General features: G+C 38.6%; 1 protein-coding gene across 9 annotated transcripts in view; it reads right to left on the reverse strand.

The window, feature by feature from the left end:
* AP2A2 (adaptor related protein complex 2 subunit alpha 2) overlaps nt 1–17,858 on the reverse strand; it is a 44,546-nt gene that overhangs the window by 15,163 nt on the left and 11,525 nt on the right. For 6 of the 9 annotated variants that reach the window (XM_015631066.3, XM_015631062.3, XM_033515458.1 and 3 more), the window contains exons 2-10: nt 15,653–15,721; nt 8,269–8,411; nt 7,477–7,670; nt 5,410–5,539; nt 4,314–4,415; nt 2,896–3,004; nt 2,256–2,406; nt 1,690–1,858; nt 417–554 (exon numbers count right to left, since the gene is read on the reverse strand). In XM_015631066.3, coding sequence (XP_015486552.1) covers nt 417–554; nt 1,690–1,858; nt 2,256–2,406; nt 2,896–3,004; nt 4,314–4,415; nt 5,410–5,539; nt 7,477–7,670; nt 8,269–8,411; nt 15,653–15,721 — 1,205 coding nt within the window. The remainder of the gene's footprint in view (nt 1–416; nt 555–1,689; nt 1,859–2,255; nt 2,407–2,895; nt 3,005–4,313; nt 4,416–5,409; nt 5,540–7,476; nt 7,671–8,268; nt 8,412–15,652; nt 15,722–17,858) is intronic. The other 3 variants (XM_015631063.3, XM_015631067.3, XM_015631061.2) reach the window with 1 other exon arrangement.

Consider the following 17,858-nt stretch of genomic DNA (forward strand, 5'->3'; position numbering starts at 1 on the left):
GAACATTCTCAGAGCATACAAAGCTCTACCTACAAATAAGCATTTACCACTAATTTTTGAAGCTATTCAACAATTGACTAGAGTAGGACCTAACCCTCAGAGGTACAGAATGTGTTGGCTCACATATAAAATTCACTTTGCTTTCTATATGCACTGTCTCAGGATCAAAATCAGCTTTTAAAATTCTTAACTTTCCAAGGTTCCCCCCTGCCTCCCGGATTAGTTTAACCTAATTTTTTTGCTATTAGACTACAAAGCTGGGAGTTTTTTGTTTGTTTTAGTAGTTTTGTCTGAGTTTTTTTTAAGCCACCATGAAAAGCAATCACAGACTACACAGCATCCCAATCAATAAATGATACTTATGGTACCAAATCCAGCTATGAAACAAATATTTAAGAAAAACACCAATAGCTTACAATTTCTTCTCTAATGGAATAATCAGCAGTCTCCAGGTAATTGAGCATTTCAGCCACAATCTGCTGGGCATTGCTTCGGTCACACATTGCATACAGGAGATCAACAGCTCTTTGTCGTACACTTACATCTCTTTCCGTCTGCAAAAAGACAGAGTCAAAGATCAAGATGATTCCATCTTTGATTTCAGTACAAGCAACTTAATAGATGAAACTTAGTATAATACAGTCAAATTAAAATAAATTAATTTTTGAGATGCAGAATGAGCTCAGATACACCCTTTATAAGCTGTGACTTTCCTATGCTATTTCTCACTTTCAGTCACCTAGGAAGAGGTCAGTGGAGACTCAGCTTCCTACTTTTAAATACTATCACAAAAATTCAAATCATCAGGTTTTGTTTCTGTAGCACACTTATTCAAATCAGTGCAGGTGCTGAAAGAATGGAGTTTGTACAGAACACTTCAGTATTACACTGAACTGAGTAGGGTGACTGAATCTGTGGTCCATTATGCACTGAGCAACTGGTACCAGCGGCCATAAATGCACCATAACTGGCTGAAATTGTTAAATTGTTACCAGTCCAAGGAGCATTTAGCTAACTGCAGGTTTAGTGCTGGGCATGCCTTGTAACAACTGAAGTCCAGCTAGAACAAATACATACTTTGAACTTAGACAAATGTATAAATATGCCACAGCACAAACTTGGAAGAAAACAAAGCATTTAAACTTTCAAGTGTGCAAGTAAATTTACATGCAAATCAGTCTTACTCTTTTGACTTCTTCTTTGTCACATAAACATGGCCTGGGAACGTGTCTTTCTGGTTTCTGGTCTTTTACAATTCTGCAGTGCAAGCTGATCTGCTCTAGCACTCCCCATAAGGTACTACAGTGAAGGAACAGTGCCCACTACCATCAAGACAATAGTAAACTGTCTTCCCAGCATTCTCAATTTTGAAATTGCACATTTTTAAACAATTATTCGTCTTTAGCCTTCACTTGAGCAGATACCAGTGTTACAGGGGACACAGCTACAGGTATCAGATTCACCATCAAGATGCAGAAATCAACAAAATCTGACCTCTGTAACTGCCAGCACAGCAAAATTTTGCTGGATTGAGGTAAAAAACTGAAGCAGACTTCAAAGAATAATTCATTTGGTCCCTAAGTATTATTAACTTAATTGGGGACAGGGAGCTTGGGGCAGTAGGGGAGAGGGCATTGAGGCAGGGGAGAAGACAGCACTCAAAAACAGACCACACACTTTAATATTTACCTTCAATGCATTGATAACTGTTTCTATGTGTGTTTTCACAGCCTCATGTGAGAATTCAGAGCTGGCAAGCGTGCACATGCTTTCCAGTGCTAGGTAACGCAAATTAGTTTCTCGGTGCTGCAAGAACTGACCTAGCTGGTTACAGGCACGGACTAGTAGGTTTGGCTCACTGCACAGAACAGAAGAGAACGTGAAAGGGTTAAAAGCAATAGGTTTGAGAATACTCAATTCAGAATACTATTTCTGCAGTGGAAAATTCTTAAAATGCCTTAAAGTGTCTGCTAGAATGCTTTGCTAGTGAAATTCTAATTCAGATACTGTGAGCAAATAATCTCTGTTGGATTAGAGCAGTGGGGTCAATACAAAACATCAAATAAAGAAGCAGCAAAACCCAAAGCTACACAGTTCATTAACACCGTTCAGTTACACTGCTGTTGTTGTGGTCCAATCCAAAAAGCAACTTCGTATTCTTTTCCCCTCCACTCTCTCCCCCATCTGGTTCAAGACAAAGTCCCAGCTTTTCACTCCAAAAACCCCTCTGATAAAGAAGTGTTGTCCCAGCTCACCTGTCATGATGTATAATTAAGCTTATTGCCTCAAACAGGACAGCATTCTTCGCATTTGAGTGTTGCACTTTCTTTGACTTTGGTGGCTCCTGTGCTTTGTTGAGGATGGTTTCCAGGCATTCTGTCAGACGGCCACGTACCGCGGGGTCTTCTGGAGAAGACAGAGCCATTGGACAACTTCATTTTGCTCCAAACCCTAACCCCTACTAACCCCTGGCTAAATCGAAATTAACTAAACTATTCAGAGACATTAAAAACATTTACACTCCCCAACACACACAGGAAAAGAATTCCAAGCCACAGTCCTTCTGGGTGAGAACAAAAGCCAAGCACAATCTGCACTACAAGACACTTCAAGGCTTTAATATAGTTGATAATATTAATGACTGATTAAAATGGCAGCTGCCAATGATCTGTAAGATGCACACTGGTTAGACATTTTGTTAAAATTAAACACAACATAATTCAAAAGGCCAAGTAGCTTAAAGCTACCAGAAACACTCAAAAGTACAAACTTCAGTATCTTTGCCTTAAGACAATGTGCTTGCACTCTAAGCTATAATAACACTGCAGTGCAGTAGCATTTTGGAGCCAGAGTATTGCAGAAGAGAAATGACCACTGCTGTGATTTGTGCATTACCTGGAGGTGGATAGCACTGTAACAGCCTTAGAAGCTTCACAGATAGCCAGGGAGCAGGAACAAAGTAGTATGTATAATCCTGAAGGTCTGTTGATGCAGAAGTTACAATCTGCAAAACAATCAGCTGCTTAAGTTAACTGATTCACAATCATGAAAAGGACTCAAAGAACATTGTAGGTCATCTCCAACAGAAGCTTAAAAAACTGTGTCACCAGCAATGTCTAGTTCAGTAGATTAGTAAGGTGCAAGCTACCATACTAAGAGTACACCACAGTAAATGCTAGTAATGGAAATCCAGTTTTGCAGATACAGTAGTCTAGGAAGTTCCTTCTGAAAGACTACTTGTTTAACCAGTAGCTTGACTTTCTCTGTTCAGAAACAGATTCAGCCAATAATCTGGTGGCTGCTGATAGGTGGGCCTGCAATTCAAGCACAAGATGCTATGGTAGACTGATCTAGAGCAGAAGGACCAACACCTTCAGTAATATCCATACAGCAAAGCAGAAGAGACAACATTCAGAGAAGAGGTTTATATGCATAATGAAATGTGATACAGATTAGATTAGATTATCCCTCTTCATAGGGATCTTCTTTTACCCCTTTTACTCTAGGGAAACCATGAGTCTGGCACTAGCTTTGCTCAAAATAATTCTACCTAATTCTTACTACTCCATTACAGAACAGATCTTCACTTCTCTCAGCACTCCCTTGCTTTTAAATATCAGAAAAAAATCTTCATATTTGAAAAGAAAGTAAACTGTGACCTACAAAAAATTTGGGTATAAGACTGCATAAAATTGGGTGTAAAATACATTTGTGCAGTAGTAGCATCCCTAGTCTTGCACACCCTTCCAAAAGGAAGGGGAAAACAAAATCAAACAAAACAGTGACATCAGTTTTCCTGCATGGAAATGGTGACTTACAGACATGTCCCTCCACTCCTCCCTGCCCCTGCTAAACCCCCTACATCACTTACATTTATCAGATGCTTCTGATTATTAACTTAGCAGCAGCTCAAAAGAAGGAACAGGAAGGCAATTCATCTTTTAAGAAGCTTAGATAAAGTTAAAGCTACCGTCTGTGTATTTGAGGGGTCTGTGTGAAGTCTATAGAATCAGTCTTTCATCCAACTATTCTTTGGTATTACAGTAACAAAGTGAGGATTACTACCTGGAGCACAGCAGAGATTAAACCAAGAAAGCTTGGGCAAGCCAATACAGCCTTCTATCCTGGTAAGCAGCAAGCATTTAAAGAGGTTACCTGAAGCACACACATGAAGTGACACTGAATCATCTTCACATTTAATGGTACAGTAAACTAATCTGACCCTAGAAAGCTGAACAGGAAGCTAAATTTATCTAGAAAGCTGAGTAAATTAATCAACAGTGAAGTATTATCAGGGTCATCATTGGACTCACTCTGCTTAATCTAGACACTGCCAAGGAGACTGAAGTCTTAAACTCTTCCGGGTTCTTCTGTGCCAAAGTGGTGATCAGACTTGTAGCTGCAGTAACCACACCCTAGGAAAAAACAAAACAAAACACAAAAAAAACCCCACGTTCAGTTTTGTATCAGTTTACAATGCTGCCTGTTAACACCTTTCAATTTAACTGTTTCTTAATATACAAAAAGAAAAAATAAATTTTCCCCATTACAAAGCTCTACACTAATAAACCTTTTCTTTGGCTAGCAGCTAGACTAATTACACACCTGCAGAATCCAACAGAATTTTCAACAACATGATACTGCCATGCTTGCAGAGCATTTTATGCTACTTTTTGTATTAGCTTTGTCTCATGTTTGGATAGCACATCTAAAATAAAAGAGCTGTATTAAAATTAAGTCTGGACACAAACTGTCTTACTATACAAGAGAAGCATAAGCACAAGAAACTCAATGCAGCAGATCATCCAGGAAAGAATTCTTACAACCCAACATGAGGAGAGGGCTTTGTATAACAACCACTGGATATTACTACTGCAGACTAAAGCACTCATTACTGTTGAACCACAGTATTATTAGCCTTATTTTCATTAAATAACTGGACTGGGGAAAAAAAACCAGAGTCTACTTTCTAAAGTAATACGATTTTTTAAGCATCAAAGAATGCCATGGACATGACCTTAGGACAAAGTTAAGCAAATCACAAATCAAGTCTTGAATTTTTAGTGCAGATCTAATCTTAAAAGGCCTATGAAAATTCATATTACACCTATGCAATGTGACTTAGTGTAACAAGGCACAAGATTAATTTATTTACAGCCAGAGGAAAATAAGAACTTGTACATACCATTCTTCTATCTACAGTGAAAAGGTAAACAAAGCTTTATTAAAAATCAGTATGTACAGCAACTAAAAAAGGACAACTCCCTCCATTTTCTTCCCAAAGCCTGAAGACAACAGCAAGCCACTTGCTTGGAAGACTCAAGAAGAAATAAATTGTGTATTTAAAAGCAGAAGTCACATCATTCCCTATACACACTAGACCCAAGAAGCATAATGAAGCTGATTTACCAAGTGCTGGTCATTGAGGAGATGAACCACTCGAGATGTCCAGTCTCCCATGGGAACAAGGTCAGGAGAAGTTCTGTATAAACGCAGCAAGCATAAAGCAGCACTTTGCTTCACACTATCCATAGTGTCCCTGCAAGACATACATACAGATTTAAATACAGAGGTTAAGGCACAGCAATATGTGCAGAACAGCTTTATGCCAGATTTCACACTCAGCATCCTTGGCCAGGCTTTATCTTTTCAACAGTTCACTGAAGTTTTCTTACGCTGAAGTATTTGTTCTTCTTAATTTTTCCAGTAGGTTTAATTAGTCAAGTTTTCAACTATTATAGAGGCTACTAGACATATGTAATGATTCTTTACAACTTGGTATGAGATTTCACATCTTTTTCTGAGAACTGAAAGTTCATCTCATCTGATCACAAGAACAAGGTTGTTCCAGGCTGACTGAAATCAGACAGTTCAGATACATTACCTTATCAATGTGACCAAAGCTCAATCTCCTGATAGGCCCGGCATGTCAGATAGAAATCATGAACTACTCAACAGCTTCAGCACCTACCACTAGAATGTAAGGTGGCTGTCACCAAGCACACAACCCACAAATCCATTCACCTTGCAATCCCTGCTGCTGACAAAGAAATGGACTATTTTAAGAGTGGCATCCAACTATTCTAGTTCAGTGAACTCCTTTTCACAAAGTAGTTGATTAAGCATTTTGTGGGATGCATAGACAACAGCTATAAAATGTACAGAGCACTACCAATAAAAGTTTTAAGAGCTTATAATCTGCAGTCTTGGTTAAATGTTCGGAAACCTCTATAACCCCAGTAGAAGCTCAGCCCAGCTATTCTTCATTACTTTATCAGTTTTCCATGAGATCAAGTTGTACCTGAGTTAAAAACCACAAAACAAAACCACTAACCAATTCCTCCCCGTCTCTCATTTAAGTTTAAGCCAAGAGAGCTACACTGAATTTGCAATGTAACTGACAATGCTCAGTTCTGCCCAGGTCACTTAGACAAGACAGGCACACCAATGTATTTCATATATGTTATCTTAGAAATGCAGAAAGAATGAGACCCTAAAGAGTGATCTCAGAAAACATAAACACACCTTGAAATTTAAGCAAGTCTGACCTGAAGGTGCTGTGCTCTGTCTGTGGTTAGTGACACCAACTGAGATTTTTGGAATTTTTTAAGGTTATCTTATTAAAACCCAATGACTCATCACTGCAGTATTGTCTCCACTATGCTACATGGAGAGCAGCACCTGGCAAGGGCAGTGGCCTGACATTTAGAGTATTAATAGTTTTTACACCACATGTCAATTTTATATTAATGCAGGACAGTTACTTGATATAAAAAGACTCATGCATATTCTGAAACATTTCATATCCATAAGAGTTTAAATGCACTGTTTGCTCTCAGACATTTTAAGTCTCAAAATAAATTAGCCCTACAATCAGAGGTCAAACTTTACACTGACTTAACTATAGTTTCAGACATTTGCCAGGTCTGTTTAGAAACTTTCAGCTATACCAAAGTGAGGAAGTTTGTGGTGACTATTTGCCATTTACACAAATTGCTGAGTACATGGCTAGTAGAGGAAGCAAGAAAATTCACAAATCACGAATCAGTATTATCATGTTCCTTATGAAGTCAGTACATTTACATTTACATAAGAACTTCAGTTTACAACAAAATTTGTAGTATAAACATCTATTGAGATTAATTTATTTCTTTTTTCATCAGGAGAGGTAAGAAAAGTATAACAAATGCATTTCAGGAGTATTCAGTACCACAGATTAATCCAAAACAAAAATCAGATCACAACAAGCCTGTAAAAACCTATTCAAGACACTGAAAGTCTTTATTTCCATGGAGTCTTACACTCCTACAAGCATCTCCACACTCAGGCAAGTGAAAGTACCTTCAGCTATTGGAACTGTCACTATACTGCAAGCCTAGGGCTGTATATCCCATGCACAGATTAAAGTGCTGCAATGGAACCAAGTTGCTGAAAAGTTTATTGATGGTGTATTTGAAAGAGGCATGTCATACCTACCCAGCCACAAGAATTTTGGGAATTTCTCCAGCAAATGCTTCTGCCATCTCCCGGCTGCCTACGTTGGCAATGCAGTGCAGGGCAAGGCCCATGAAGGTGGGGTTCCGGCTGGCCAGGTCGTTCTTGATGGCATTGTTTATCAGGCGAATGAGCTCGCTGTTGGAGTTCACCAGCACGGAGATGAACAGATAGCCCTGGGAGTCACAGCATGGAAAATCTATTTTACCTGACTTCATTCATTGTGGCATTAACAGGAAACATGACTTCTGTGACACATACACTTTTCTCCAATACCATATGGGCAGAAATGGGTATTTAAACAGAGCAAAGGCTAGAAAGATTAAGTGAATTAAACAAAAATGAGAACGTTCAGTGTTACCCTAATTATCTGGTTTTAAGTATTTTCTCAGCCTATTCTGGCATATACACAAAAGATAAGTTTTAGATTAATGGGGACCAATCAAGATTTTGGCTTATTGTTCAAATACTAGTAAGTTACATGCACCTGATAAACTCAACCTTACCTAGGGAGATGGAAAGATACGTTCGGAAAATTAAAAGGTTACTTACTGTTTAATGCAAGACTCAAGGCAGTTGATTAACATGAGTAATAATTTTATGCAGAACACACATTTTTGACAACTAGTTCAAGACTAGTTCAAGATTTCAGAGAGCCAAAATAAGGCTTTAAGCCAGGGCAGGGGGAATGAAGAAAAATTCTTTACAGACTCCACAGTTGAGGCAGGGTATTAGACAGACCAGCCTATCTTTTATAGAGCCCAAGTTACTCACTATTTGTTTCTCTGTATATCTATTGGAACTGAGCAGGTTTACAGCTTCCATGTGACCAAAGTCAATGTCATGCCCCAGCAGAAAGATGAAGAGCAGTTTGCAGACATATTTTTTCTTACTGTAACCATCCAGAGCCTTGTCACCTGAAAAGCAAGGAAACAAACAACAATTAAGTCTGTGTTAAACTTTTACCTGGTTACCTAGTGGTAATTCCATCTACCATTATCTATATGCTAAAGGATGGTGATGAAAGGATGGTTAGGAAATAATGCTACCATCTAGTCCTTGAAGTATCCTGCAGTGTCCTTAGAGAACGTCCTTACTAAGAGGCACCACATCCATGTTCGTTCCATTTTGATTTTCCCACTTCAGTTAAGAGCGTTTATGTCTTCCATGCACATTCTCCTCTTAAACCAATTATCAAACCTTTATTTCAGTAAAAGTGTTAACATACTTTTCCAAGTGCACCACTGTGGAGAACTCAGCAGCAATAAAAATACCCCCCCCAGCAAGTTGTTTTAGAAAGATCAGGTGACAATGGTCTATCCCAAAGACTCAACGAAACACATGAAATGAGGTTACCATGAGATCTTTGAAATTTTTATAAAATGAAAGTATTCACAAGTGTTCCAGTTTTAGAAGAAAAATGCACCATAAATAGGTTTGGCCATATGTTGCAGTACTGATTTTAGAATCTTGCAAAAACAACACGGAGCAGTGCAGCTTCCAGTTCATCGCAAGACCATTGCTTTTCCTGAAGGGAAGAGCTACATATGAACATTACCCTTTCTGTGTTACATTCTCTCCATACCTCAAATCAGGAAATAAAAGGGTATCCACTAAATCAGGCATGACTGACTGCTAGGTAGTCAGGGTAGCAAAATTCTAATATATACTACTGACTAAAAGGCTATAAGCTCCTTCTCCGCAGCACTCTGGGCCCAAAACTGATCTGTCACATCAAGTGTGTATTCCTTAATATGGGCAAGTTCACCCAGAACAGCACTCAGAACAGCATACACTAAAGCTTCAGTAAGACATCCCTTACTCACTGCCCTAAAAAACTCTAAGTTGCCTTTTTATTTTATATTCAGCTGCGTATTACATAAATCTGAAGTTGAAAAAGAATCTTAATAGTAGAGAGGTTGCTCCTTCTTCCTTCTCATGAACTGATACAGAGGCGTATTAGATTTGCCAGGTCACATGAACCTACAGCTCTCATGGATTTCACACTACATTCAGCAACCAGATAAAAACCAAGGAAACCTTACCACTACTAAACTTACAGTTAGTGAAGGAATGAGGACTGCCATCTCTGTGTGAAGACAAGTAACAGTGTAACACGTAACAACAGAAAGCATACTGGCCCACTGAAGTACACAATGCCGAAAGGTTATGCCTACAGGCTGCAACTATGCATTTTGGGGGTTGCCTTCTATTTCGACCCTAAAATATTCTTCTATTTAATCTTATTTCAACTGAGATAAATTTAAGCAAACCACTGCTATTTTAATGCAGACAATGATACCTTTCTAATTTGGGTTTTTAGGTACCTGTTGATTCTTTTTTTCCACTGGCACAGACAGTGCATCAGCTGCCAACAAAAAGCTTCACCTTAAAGCTATCTTTATGTTGTGCAAAGAGGAGTCATCTTCAGGTCCATATTACAGAAGCCAATATATGTCACATTTTACTTCAATACAGGAAGCAGCACTACTGAAGATACCAATGGCAGTGAAATCCTGCTATACTGGATCCTGTCAACATCCTCTGACAACAGCCAGCTCTGCAGAAAGCTGCCTGAAGACGTATTTTCTTCAAGCCACTTTTAGAGCTTGCTACCATAAGGCTCTTTTCCTGCAGAGTCAGCAAACAAATGTAGGGAATTTCGCTCTCCTAGACATTAGAACTATTATCAGAAGAACCAGAGTGAAACATCCAGTGGGAAGTATTTTTTTTTTTTCCTTCTCTGGAAGCAATATGGCCAGAGGAAAGAGAAGATACTCAACCATGTCTGCCCAGCTGCTGTGACCTTCAAACTATGGCATACGTAGCAATGGAATATTCTGCATAAATATTTTCAGCTATACTATTTTCCCAATAAAATGGCACTCAAGAGCAGAAGCTTCTTCCTATTCCACCATGGCAGGGAGATGCAGATCAAAGACACCTCTCCTTAGGAAAGGCAAGGAAAAAAACACAAAAACAAAACACAGGAAAACACAGTGATAGCTTTAGTTTTCTAGTATTTTTTCAGCTGCTTAGAAGTGTTTCTACTAACTCTTAAGATTTGATTTTAATTGGTCATCTACATGAGATCCAGAAGGAAAAAAAATAATGAGTGACTAAACCAGTGGGGTTTTACATAACCTAGCAACAGAAACAACTCCAACTCCTGACAAGCCAGCTGTTCCAGGGGACTGATGAAAGGAATTGTGATGCTCAATACCATTAATAGATATTATTACGTTTCACTAAATAAGCTGAATCCATTTTAGTCAGTCTAGCTCTAGCGGCCAAGCTCTACATAATTGTGGACTTACTATGGTATTGAGTATCATTAATACCACTAGTTGCTTCTCTGAGATTCAGATACACCAAAAGACATCAGAAAGTAATTTTCACATGAACTTTACCACAAGTGAAGACATCTCAACCAGTCTCCAATACAGAATTCCCAGCAGGCTAAGAGGCTGATCTGCAGCTGCCTGTCAGTATACAACCCATCAGCAATATACAAAAGTCAGAAGTATTAAATCTAATCTCTTATATTCTCAAATGACTGGTGTTGGCTTTGTGATACCAGAAGGGAAGAGGGAGTACAGAATGCTGCAACCAAACTGCTTAAAGAAGAACATAAGTGGATGAAAATATGTATACTTTGAACAACATCAGCTTTCACAACAAGCTATTTGTCAGAGTTTGGAAATTCCTTTTTTAGGTTTAGGACCCAGCTATTTAAAACATTATATCCTTCCAAGATACCAGTATTTTAAGAGCTCATATTAGCAAGTTCCTTGGACCTCAGGGCATTTGAAGAATTTTTCATAGAAGCTATGCCACGCAATCAAGCACAAAACGTATCACCATCCTACTAAGAAGCAACTTCCTTCTCCACCATGTGGTATCAAAGAAAAATAGTGTAAAATTGGTACCTGAAACACCTTTTCTGAAGACAGAAAAAAATGCTACACTGAGTGCTTTCAAAAGCTCCTGTTCCTTGTAGACGGAACTGAAGGCTGTGTGACTGTTCTCAGGCAAGCTTATAAACTAGGCCAAGTTAAAGTTACTACAGTTCTTCTCCAAAGTCTTAGCAGTTTCCAGCAAAAACAGAATATTAGGGATTTTAAAAATTTTTGTTATTTAATTATCTGAGCAATTTGAAAAAAGAGCACTTCAGTCAAAGGTCTCACAATAGTTGTCTAACTCCAGCTGAGTTTTGAAGATGTCTGTGACTCAGATTTTTATTGAAATTTTAACTATTCCTCTCCCTTCCATGTTGCATTTACAAAGAGTTCTGAAGGTTCTATTTTAAACACTAATAACAAGCCTCATTGCTTAAGTATGTGCCAAAATAGTACAGCTTCCCCCAGTCCCAAGCAAACATCTGAACAAGAGCAGAAGGAAATGTCACATGTTCTGTTATCTTTATTGCAATACACAATCATTTCTTTTAACTCAGCTCATTTACAAATGCTTTCAGGAACATTTGCAAGTGCTGCAAATCAAGTCAGCAGAAACAGGAAGGATTCACAATACATGTCAGCAGGTTTTGAGCCGAGTGGACATTTCAAAGTCTACTTGCTTTCCCTGAAAAATTTATGAGTTATTTTGCTAAGAAAGAAACTATTAACAGTTGATTAACAATGAGCATTATTAAGAAATAATTACTACTTCCAAAATTTCTGTGTATCACCTCCCTAGCATTTCAACACAGAAATTGGTCTTCATTGCTCATACATATTTTTCACACAGCCCTGTGAAAAGAAAGAAATAAGGCAAGAAAGTATTCTAAGACCCTTTGGTTCTCAGGCAGCAGCTTCCAGCTGTATTTTGGAACGTAAGTTAAAAAGTAGTACCTGCTTTTCAATCTAACTCAGTGTACCTAAAAACTAGTGTGCTGCACTGTTACTCAGCCTGCTTACTAGCGAGAGGGTCAGGAAAGCAGTTTAGTCCTTGGGATGTTCTCTGGGGGTAGATAAGGAAGTCTGACAAGTCTAATCTCACTAGCTTTCACATGGCTGACTGCTACCTTAGTATCTTAGCTTTTAAAACCACAGTAATGGCTTTTGCAAAACAGAACGGACAACACTGTTTCTTTGCTTCCTTCCTACACTGACCTCTGTTCATGCAGTTGGCAGCAATCCAGGGATATACTGTATCAGAAGGCCACTACTACATTAGAGGCCAAGAAAAAAGAATTTGATTTTTATGCACATTTTATACACTTTGAGACATGATCTGGATTTCTGTAGGAGTGACAGCCCAAGACCTCTACATCAAACACTGAGTACCTGGGACAAACAACCCATACAAATCCATACACTAGTATTTATTTTGAGATTTGCTCAAATATGGAAAATCAAGTCAGCAGAAGGAAAAAAAAAAAAAAATAAAATAAACCACAGCTATTTACAACAAAGTACAACATTGGGGCACTTCTGCCCAAGCTGAAAAGAAGATACACAAGCATGTCTGAAATCTAGCAGCCACTCTTGAAACACAAACCCTACTAAGCAATCAGAACAAAACTAAATTCTAAGGCCAGAGCAGGAAAAAAAAAAAAAAGTCTGGATCAAGCAGAGAACACAGCTCCTCTGAGCATGGAAACAGCGTACAGATTTGTGGGCAACTTCAGGAATACACAAATTCTCGTTTGAGAGATCAAAGTGATACAACAATTTAATAAACCTGATATTTTTTCACTCCCAGAACAGCTACTGCTTTGACACTGAGACTTCCAATTTGGTTCAAGCATAGGAGCAAAATCAGCTTACAGTCTGAACATGTAAAACAAAAGCTATAGCATCTCTGCACACTTTACTCCTACAACTTCTCCTTTATCATACTGGTGTCGTTTCTCTCTACTACATTCTTCTTATCTCAGTTAATGCAGAAGCATTTAAAGCAACTGTCAAGGACACAGTGACCTCAGCAATGGAGCTTCCTCATGCTTATACAAGAGACATGGTCACCTTAAGTACAGAGATTCTAAATTCCTGCTGAGCTTGCTGTACAAAAGCTGGATCAGAACCCAAAGCCATAGCACAAGTTCCATCAGTTCACAGAAAGTACTGCTTGTCCAGAGATGTGAAACCTTATCCCAGCCTTGTTAAATACAAGGGTATTTTAAACACCAAGTTACCCAAACATAAAGCAGGTATCAGGCTTGACAGGTATTTGCAGGAGGTTCTGTCTGCAGCAGTGTAAGAATACACCTTGCAAGCTACATGGGATGGGTGTCTACATACTGCAACAGCATGTGCTGAAGCACACAATGGCCCAGAGGTAGACCAGACTCCTACACTAGTGTCAAGCAAGAACTTCTGACAAGAGGTCTTGTTTCTTGGAGCTTTCCCTGATTACAGCCATGCAGCCAGTCCAAAAGCTGCATCTTTGGCCAGGCAGGGCCAGTAACTCAGGGCACCAGTATTCATCACACTTATTTAGCAAAGGACATCATCTTAAATTCACAATCACACATTTGTCTTAATCCAAACTATTTAAAAACATTTTAAGGTCAGGGCTACGTGAAAAGAAACTGGGTTAAACTGAGTAATTGCCACTTAAAGGTCTCTTAATTTTTATATAGCCCTTCTGCAAGGAAGAACCACACAGCTTGAAGTCCATGTGAGACTCCTGCAGCAGAAAGATAACACAGCTATCAGCTCCTCACGCTCTCAAGGCCTCAAGCAGTTACACAAGTTGTCTAAACACAATTTTTTCCAAATTGTGACATTTATGTTTTTGCTCAGGCTTCATCAAATTATTGTCTTCAGGCAATCAAAATTTTCCATCCAAAATCCATATAGATTTAGTAATAAACTATAATGAAGATCAGCTACAAGAAGGTTTAGCCATCTTCCACTCAAGCTATTGAATGAGCATATACTGACCTTTATTCAAAGGTATTTAAATAGTGCTTAAAGGATGTTACACAAGGTATGCAGGCTAAAGTTATGAATGACACTTCTGAAAGCACCCCTATTCTCTGATCATCACCTGATCTATGGTTCTATATATCCAGAGAGTCCTATAATTTCTCCCCTGCTTCATGAGTAAGCAGAGAAGAATTAACTGTTTACGTACTTTTGCCTTTTTTTCTAAGAGAAAAGTATAAACACAGAGGCATGTGATGGCTTTTAATTTAGAAGAATGTCTTGAGTATCTTGCACTGTGGTTAACTTTTCCCTTCTAAGATGTTGATGACACTCAGGTTTCTAAAGGTCTTCATACACCTTTAAGAGAGATACCACTTAAAATGAAGCCACAGATCATACAAAGTCCAGGAAAATTATTTGTTAAAGCATCATGTATTCCAAACAGATATGCTATTCTAAGCCAGGATAGCCAATAAGGTAAACAAATTTACTACAAATCCAGCAGATTCTGAAGGCACATACATGATCTCCACATTGCAATGCCTTACCTAACTACACATACTGCCCCATAACTATTTAAATGGAACTTGCCACAGCCACTGCTAACTCCATTTAAAAACATCCCAACTGCCCCTCAGAATCTTTAAACTTTGAAACCACGTACACAACTTGAAACAGCTAACAGCATGTGTTTTACATTGTGTTGTTTAATATTAATTACTGCCTCTTGGAATTAGTTACTGCATATCCTTTGTTTCATATGAATAATTTGTACTGCTGTGCTGTTGTTTGTGGTCAAGATGTATAGCTTCAGCAACTACACCTTTCAATCTTAATTCTGCTAGAAGACACCCTAACTCATTACTTCCATAAAGGGCTCAGGGCTGAAGAGCAGGGAAGGAAGAAAAGTTCAAACAGGTGCTGTTTTACTAGAAATAATCATATCCACCCATATTCCTTCAATCTATTCACAGTCACACAGTCTTCTGGAAACAGTCCGAGTAGTCACATGGTTAGGAGGCCAAGTGTTAGAAAGAGTTTGTGACCAGTAGCCCAATTCTTTGGTAGAAAAGAGAGTTTGATTCTGTTATGGCCAAGAATCACAGGACTGTCAGAAGGTTCTGTAGTTAAGAGAACATTTTCAACTGTTATTCCAACAGATTGCTCTAGCGTTTTGCTTGAGTCAGCAGTTGACAAAAGAAGTCCAAGCATGTAAAAACAAAACTCCATAAAAGAAATGTCATATGGAAATATATATAGTGTAGTATGATCAAGTCACTTACCTTTAAATTTTGACCGAATATTTGCTAGTTCTTTATTTATCCTCTTTATCTCTGCCTCTTTACTTTTGCCTGAAATGAAAAGAAGAACATCTATCAGGACACAGTGATTTGGACATCCCTCTACCACCCAAAGCATCTTTTCACCCAAACAGAAATATACATTTGTGAACATACAAACATCAGGAGGAGTTATTACTCTCCATTTCCATCACAGGAACTAAAGGCAAACAGAGGTAACTTAAGCATCACTTTATACAGGAATTTGAGAAGCTCTAAGGACCTCCCTGTTTCAAGAAGCTTTGCAGACTTTAGATGGTGTCACTTGCACATAACCTGAGATGCCACTGTTACTGACTTTCACAAATGCTCCAGTTTTTCTGTTCCTGAAACTGCCCAGAGAAAAGTGAATTTTACTTCCTATGTGATTACTAAGTTGACAGTGCTTTGAAGGAGTGAATCTCATAAGCACAATCTTATAAACATGTTATTCCTCACCTTAAGGACAAGCCAATTTATTGTTTCTCTCTTGAACGCTTATTCAGTTCAACAGCTTTAAAAACATTCTTAACAGACTGAAGAGGAAACGCAGACTCACAAGGAGTCCCAAGACTCAAGACCCCACACAGTTAGGATACAAGTGCAGACTTCCTATGTACCTCATGAAAGTCACTTGAAAACCCGAAATATTTAAAATTCACACTTTATTAGATGGTTTGGCAACCTTATGCTTCTCAGCACCATCAGTATTTCATATCAACTTTTGATTCCATGAATAGGTATTGGAATTTCTAGTACCAATTCAAGTTACATAGAGAAACAGCTGTAGTTTGAATTCTGATAAAGCAAACTTATTCAAATAATATTTGCATTGTCCAAACCCAAATGGCTTATTACTCTTTAGTATTTTAGTTTTTGGTGACTGAGATTCTACAGACATCTGGGTCCATTGTCTCCTACATGTCTCCTACATGAGTAGGAGCACAGAAGGGCAAAACAGCCAGCTCCGGCATTGTGATCAGCTGCCTTTCATTTGAGGGAAGCAAGCGAAGTACATTTCAGCAATGCAGAACTGGCCATTTAGTTCTGTTGTTAACGCAGACCTGTACCTACTCAAACTTTCGACAAGTCTAAAACTTTTGTCCATTTTCCAAAAGCTTCAAGCAGTTTCAAGTGTTATATGCATCAACTAGCAGCAGAAAATGACAGCTTCTTTCCCTCTTCATCACATATATTTTCTACAAGGTTATGAGTAAAAGTCTCCTACCCTTGGTTCAAAATGGTCCAACCGTATGAGTAGTGGGAATCACATGCCCTGTGTTCACACAACACATTTCCCCACACCACTGGGATCACAGCTACATCCATGAATGTGCAAGCAGGGGATGTGACAAGGCTTGAAGAGCAGATCATGACCAGCATTCCAAAGCACCTCCAACCCTTTCTTCAATAGAAACATCTCACAGTATTTAAATATCCCACTACGTTTGCATGCCCAAAAGCCTGTCACCCTATGACTGTTAATCCGCCCTTAACAATTCCTTTGGGGATCTTACAGCAGGCCCTATGAAAGGTGACTAAGCAACTTAAGAAAACAAGTGCCTCAAGATAGTTGAAGAGCAAAGTATAAAGGAATATATATATATATATATATATAAAAGAATCCCTTGCCAAAATGAATCTAGATTTTGTAATTTCTTCACTTAGACTCAAATAAACTGAGGTTAAGCGCTTCTGAAACCAACTCTTGCATAAGCTGCAGAGAACGGGTTTGTATTAATCTGGTTCTAACAATGGCCACAAGAGAACAGACATGGAACAGCCACAGCACACTGTACAAATGGAAATGTTAGGCCCAAAACAGAAGCAACTACTTCAGTTTGCCTTGTCCTTTTAACAAAATACCTTCAGACCCACATATTCGCTTAAAATGGAATTTTTCCATTCCATAGTGTTTTGTAAGGGCTGCTGCCCAAAAGACTGAAATGCAGAGTGCCTTAGCAGGCATTCCACAGAGCAAAAAACAACTCATAACTTCAGAGCTTAATAATTTACAATACCTGTTCTGAAACAAATGGTAGTTGCTATCTGTATGCACCTTGATTTCCAGATAAAGCAGAAGATAATGTCCACAGTTTAAATTTGACCTAGAACTTCCAATTCACTTCTAGAATGACAAACTAGAGAACACAGTGTAGTTCCCTCAGTT

Source organism: Parus major, chromosome 5 (genome assembly GCF_001522545.3).
Source record: "Parus major isolate Abel chromosome 5, Parus_major1.1, whole genome shotgun sequence".
NCBI lineage: Eukaryota > Metazoa > Chordata > Aves > Passeriformes > Paridae > Parus > Parus major.